Source organism: Diceros bicornis, chromosome 28 (genome assembly GCF_020826845.1).
Source record: "Diceros bicornis minor isolate mBicDic1 chromosome 28, mDicBic1.mat.cur, whole genome shotgun sequence".
NCBI lineage: Eukaryota > Metazoa > Chordata > Mammalia > Perissodactyla > Rhinocerotidae > Diceros > Diceros bicornis.
Genome location: NC_080767.1, coordinates 40,925,939 through 40,931,938, shown reverse-complemented (window position 1 = coordinate 40,931,938; position 6,000 = coordinate 40,925,939). Strand labels below are relative to the sequence as shown.

Here is a 6,000-nt window from a genome sequence, read left to right as displayed (position 1 = left end):
CTCCTCACCCACCCACCCAAATCATCATGTCAAGAGACAGCAGAAAGGGGGCCGGCAGGGTGGCACAGTGGTTAAGTTTGCGCGCTCCGCTTTGGCGGCCCAGGGTTCGCAGGTTTGGATCCCGGGTAAGGGCCTATGCACCACTCATCAAGCCACGCTGTGGCAGCACAGATGTTAGCTCAGGGCCAATCTTCCTCATCCCCCTCAAAAAAAAAAAAATTAATTAAAAGAAAGAAAGAAAAAAGAGGCAGCAGAAAGTTCCAGGCATGGAAACCTCTTTCCACAGCAACATTTGGGTGCCGGCACAGGTGCTAGGCAGCTCACCAAGGTGCTTGGTGCTTGGTTTCTGCATTTAACCACTCACGACAACAACAGCTACCATAACTGTGAGGCTTAAGGGATGCGAGGTGACACAGACAAAGCCCTCAGGTCAGCAGCTTAGGGGTCTAGAAACGGGAGTGGCTACTGCAACCTGGGGCTGTAGGAACAAAACAAGCTACAAGCAGTAATGCGCCACTCCAAGTGCAAATCTGCTGTAGTGTAACATTATACATTCACATAATGATGTTAAAATATGCTACAAATCAATAAATAGATTACATAGCCTATTTCTAACAGTTTAACACATTTCTGACTTCTACGGAAGAATATATCGGATATTAAAATCGTAGTTGCAGTGCTTTGTCAAGCTCTTGGTTTATTCACTTGGTGTTTCATTCAACAAATATTTTTTGACCACCTACCATGGGCCGAGCCCAGTTTGCAGTGCTGGGCGTGAACTGGGGACAGGAAGAGATGGTCCCTGCTGGCCTGGGGCTGACAGTCTAGAGGGCCGAGACGGAGCTGACCAACCAACGTACACGGTGGTGGACAGTGCAGAGAAGCAAAGGGAGTCAGTATGGGAGAGACGGTCAGCAGAGGTTGTGAGGGCCTGAGCCTGGTAGGCCAGAGTCCCAGGCAGGGGGACGCAGTGCAAAGGCCCGGAGGTGGGCCGTGCTGGGCATGGCTAGGGAGCTGCAGGAAATGAGGTCATGAGGGAGGGGGTGCATCACGTGGGACTTTCGAGGGAAGGAATTAGATTTTACCTCCAGTGAGGGGGAAGCCACAGAGGGCTCCGTTCTGGGCAGGAGAGTGACTGGGGCGCACCAAGGTTTGACTGGGTCCCTGCTAGCAGCTCAGGACAGACTGAAGGGGCAAGAGTGGTACAGGTGGAGGCTGTTGAGGGACCCAGGGACAGGCTTGTAACCCCACTTTGGGGTAGGAGGCTGGTATTGGCACTTCCTGCCCTGGGTTTCCTCCACTGCACCGAGAGCCGGCTTCCTGCCTCTCCTGTGGACTGGCCTGGTCCTTAGGCAGGGTCTCTCTCACTAAGAAAATGCTATCACTGGTGGTGCTAAAGGTGGCCAGGCTGTGAGCTCGTCTCCCGGGTGCCACCTCCACAGAATGCCATGGGAACTGTGCCCCCTGGAGGTGCGCCACAGGCAGGCCTGGCAAACAGCTCTGAGTCCCAGAGGAGGTGGATGGCGGTAGGATTTTCTGGAACGGTGTCCTCTCTTCCTGATATGTGCTTTGAGTTGATACAGTCTGGACTCGCTCCTTACACCCACACCAACTGTTCAGAAGAGAGTTTCCGCCAAGTTCTCATCCATTCATTCACATCCAGCCTGCCTGCGGAGCCTCCCAAGGGCCCTGTGAGGTATCCAGGGTGGGTGAATGTCTCCATTGTCCAGATTAGGAAACTGGGAGTCGGGGAAGCATTGTGGTTCCTCAGGACCCCACAGTGGCGAGGCCTGGGTCTCCTGGCTTGGCTGTTCTCAAGGCTAAAGCCCAGACTCCCTGAGTAGCCAGACAGCAAGCCCGCCCAAGGGGCAGCCAGGTGGCGACAGTGCCCTCCGCACCCACCAGGGGGCAGCAGATGCCCACCTGCATTGTCAGCGGGCCGGCGCCTGTGCCCCAGACCTGGGCTCATCTTGGCTGGTTCTCTGCCCAGGCAGGAAGGCCAAGGGCACTGAGGACAGAGTCCCCTTTCTTGCGGAGGGAGCTACCTGCAGGAGAGGGACACAGGAATGAGTGGGGCACCGTGAATAGGGCTCAGGTGAGGCGCTGTGGGAGCCCCATTCTGTTCCAAGCACTGTGCAAAGCCTCTGGATAATTAATCCTGTTCGTTCCCCACAAGCAATTCTGATGGAGTGGGAGGCTCCCCATTCTACAGAGGAGGAGGGGGAGCTGCCAGGGGAAGGAGCCTGTGCAGGCTCTCAGAGCAGGGACGGGAGCAGCAGGGTCAGGCTCTGTCCCCTGCTTTGTTATTCCTTGGGGTGATGCTGGAGGAGCTGGCCTGCTGCTGCAGGATCGTCTGTTTCTGTCTCAGGCAAGGTAGGCTCAATGTGAGCCTGTGAGGCAGGTTTCTTCCTGTGCATGTTTCCCACGGTGCCGCACGCCCTTCCTCCAAGGAAGGGCGCCTGGACAGGAGCTTGGGACTCACTGGTCACTTGGCCTGATTTACTCCAGCCAGGGCCACTCCTCGAAGGGCCCAGGATGTGCCCTGGGAGGCCAGCTCCACCCCCACCTATCTCAGTTGGCTAGACCCTGGCCTGGGCCCCCATGCTTCTGCTTCAGTTCAGGAAGAGACAAGTCTGAGTCTCTGCAGAGGCCAGTTCTCTGAACAGAGAGCCCAGCGGATCCTCTCTGGGTTCACAGCGAGGTGGAGGTGTCACCCTGCTCTGGCCCCTGCACCAGGAATGCCAAAGGAGGAGGAAGACTGGGCCACGGGGGCAGCTGCCCAGTGCTGCCCAGCTAACACAGGTCCAGGCTTCAGCCTCCAGTGTCCAGGGTGAGTGGCCCCTCAGAGACTGGGCACCCCCACCTTACCCCATGACTGAGCCCGTCTCAGAGAGGGGCTCAGACTTGCCCGGGGTGGCCCAGCACACCAGTACTAAGAGCCCAGGGCCCCTGCCAGCTGAGCCAGGATCCACATCATTTCACTGCCAGATCAGTTCTTTATGTCCGTGGAGCCCTCCCACTGTCACAGGAGGCCAGCTGCAAAGAACACTGCCCCGCCCAGAGGGCGTGGCCCAGGAGGGAGTTCAGGGCAGGGTCAGCGGACCCTGCAGCCAGCATGGGGGCGGCACGACCCAGGGTCGGTCTGGCCTCATCTCCCTCCCTCTCTCCACTTACTTATCTCACATATTCCGTCTCGGACGCCAGGATTTGCCCTCTGGGCGGCTGCAAGTGGCCAGGCCTCTGGGTCATAAAGCAGGGGGATCCGGCCTTTGTGCGTGGTCGGGGGGCTTCCTGCGGGTCCCCGGCCAGGGCGGAGGATGGGAAGGGGGCTCTGGGCGCGTCCCCGGCTGGTGCGCCTCCGGCCTCAAGGGACCCCGCGGGGTCCGCTTGATGCACAAAGGGGGGACGGGGGGCCTCGGCCCAGTTGGTACCCCCTCCAGGGTCTGTCCTTCCAGAAGAGCCATGCGGAGGCGCCCAGCGCGACAGGGGCCACCTCCTGATCACCAGGAGCGGAACGCAGGAGGGGCGCAGAGGCAGCGACCCGGCCATCACTCCATGGGCGAGGTCGCTCGCCCCGAGGGCAGAGCTCCCCAAAAGTCGGGGTGCTCCTCGGAGCAAGTCAGCGGGCCCCGGACCCCGGCTGCGCCGCAGCCCCCGCCCTCTGAAACTTTCGCGGGCGGCAGCGGGGCAGGAAGTGGGGGGGGGCGGGGGCGGTGCTTGGGGCTCGGGGAGGCGCCAGGCGAGCGCGCCGGCCCCGCCCCGCCCCGCCCCACCCGTGGCCGCGCCCCCGCGCCCCCGGAGTCCCGGAGCCACCGAGCAACCGAGTCGGAGCGCGGGGCGCAGAGCGCGGAGCCCGCAGGCGGGGCGAACAAAGCGGCGGCGGCGAGGGCGGCTCACGCCCCGAACGCGCGGAGCGAGCGACCCGCCGGGCCTTTGTCTCGGGCGGGGCAGGAGCGGTGGTGGCCGCGGGGCGCCCCGAGCGCAGAATGCGGCGCCCGGCGGGGCGGATCGCGGAGCGCTGCAGCGGCGGGCGCCGTGGAGTCCGGCCCGGAGCCCGGGGGGACTTGTGTGTGTGAAGAGGGTATCCGGTGCGCTGCCTGGCACCCACCCCGCGGCCGCACGTGGGCGGGAGCGGCGGCCCGCGAGGAGCCGGAGGAGGAGGAGGAAGAGGAGGGGACGCGCGGCGGCGCAGCGGGGACCCGGGGCCGCCCGCGAGAAGCCCCGCCCCGGCCGCCGAGCCCCGCGCGGGCGGGCGGGATGACCCGCGGCCGCCGCACTTTGGCCCGAGCGCTGCCCTGAGCCGGCGGGCCCAGCGGCCGCGGAGAGTGGGCGAGTGGGCGCCGCGGGCGCCATGGAGCAGTGGCGGCAGTGCGGCCGCTGGCTCATCGACTGCAAAGTGCTGCCGCCCAACCACCGGGTCGTGTGGCCCTCGGCCGTGGTCTTCGACCTGGCGCAGGCACTGCGCGACGGCGTCCTCCTGTGCCAGCTGCTGCACAACCTCTCCCCGGGCTCCATCGACCTCAAGGACATCAACTTCCGGCCGCAGATGTCCCAGGTGAGGGTCCGGGCGCGCCGGGGGGGCCCTGGTCTCCCAGCGTTCGAGCCGCCCGGCGCGCGGACCCCTAGGTCGCAGCCGCGGGCGGTCCCCGGACACTGGCCGGAGCGGCGGGACGGGGAGCGTGGAGAGGGGGCGCGCCCTCCGAGGGGCGACCCGGGAGGCGCGAAGTTGACCAAAGTCCCGCAAGCCTGGGGCGCGCCTCCGCTGCCCGCGGCCACTGCCTGAGAGCGCCCGTTGCCCGGTCTGCGCCTCCCGGGGTGAGGGCAGACTCGGACCCGGGCGGGGCGCCCAGCACTGCCGCCCACTCCTGGGCCTGGGCGCCGGGGCCCTGCGAGTGTCCCTCCCGACCCTGGGGAGCCCGCCGCGCCGGGTGGCCTCGTCAGGCGTCGCGTTCTCCGGCCTCTTGCCTGGTGGCTGGACCCCGAGGAGGACGAGCAGGCGCCGCGGGGCTCGGGGCGCGGCAGGAGGAGCGCGGCGGGGCGGGGAGCGGGAGCTCTCGGGGCCGGAGGGAGCTGGTGGGCCCGGGGCGCCGCCCCCTCACCGGCGTCGCCACCTCCTGGGCCCGGGCGGGCGCGAGGGGCATCAGACCCCCAGGGCCGCCTAACTTGGTGCGAGCAGGAGCCCCCATCGCTTCCCCAGCACCCTCAAGTGTGGCCTTTGTCGCGGCCGAGGCGCGTGTGGCCGCCGGCGACAGAAAAATGTCTGCTCGGCGGGCAGAAGCTGCCTTTCTTGGACCCTTAAAGGGAACTTGGCTAAGACTTATGCCTAATTGAGGCTCCGGTCCTGCCCTCTGGGGGTCACAGAACCCCCACTTAGCAGGCTGTGAAGGGGCCCTGGGCGCCCAAGTGGGTAGAAACCCAGCCTGGATCTGGCCAGCACTGCCCAGGAGCGCCCTTCCTGTTCACCCCACAGCCGCTTCTTCCATCGCCCTCGGCAAGTCAGCGTGGACAACAGCCATTCACAAGTGTGACATGGGAAAAGAGCCGAGGCGAGGAGGGACCGAGTGAGTCACTGCTTTCCAGGCTGGGCTACATGGTCTCTGCCCTTTGGCTGTGACCGCGTTTCCAAGGAGATGGGGGTACACCCCCCCCAGGGAGGATGGGGGGTGGCCGCTGACAAAGAAGAGCCCTGAGGGGGCAGGGAGGCCGCCCTCTCCCTCAGTAATAACTGGCGGGGACCACAGCAGCGGCTAGCCCATTGAGGGAGCGCAGGCGGTGCTGGGTCTGGTCCTCAGGGCTCCCCGAAGCCAGCGCTCTCCTTAGGCACTCTCAGTGCTAGTAGCCCAAGGTCCCCGGGGCCAGGTGCCCTGCTGCAGAGTGCTCACAGATCCAGCCCTCTCCTCTGTCCTCACTCCCCCGGAGCTGGGAAGTACTTGCTCCATTTTATGGCTGCGGAAACTGAGGCCGGGAAGAAGTGCTGCTGAGGGCAGAGCTGGGCCATGG

At 64.8% G+C, this 6,000-nt stretch overlaps 1 protein-coding gene across 2 annotated transcripts in view; it reads left to right on the top strand.

Moving 5' to 3' along the window:
* Positions 1 to 3,995: 3,995 nt before the first annotated feature.
* Positions 3,996 to 6,000, top strand: part of VAV2 (vav guanine nucleotide exchange factor 2) — a 193,300-nt gene continuing 191,295 nt past the window's right edge. The window contains exon 1 of one of the 2 annotated variants that reach the window (XM_058524427.1): positions 3,996 to 4,555. In XM_058524427.1, the coding sequence (XP_058380410.1) occupies positions 4,352 to 4,555 (204 nt within the window). In that variant the 5' untranslated portion in view covers positions 3,996 to 4,351. The remainder of the gene's footprint in view (positions 4,556 to 6,000) is intronic. The other variant, XM_058524428.1, reaches the window with a different exon arrangement.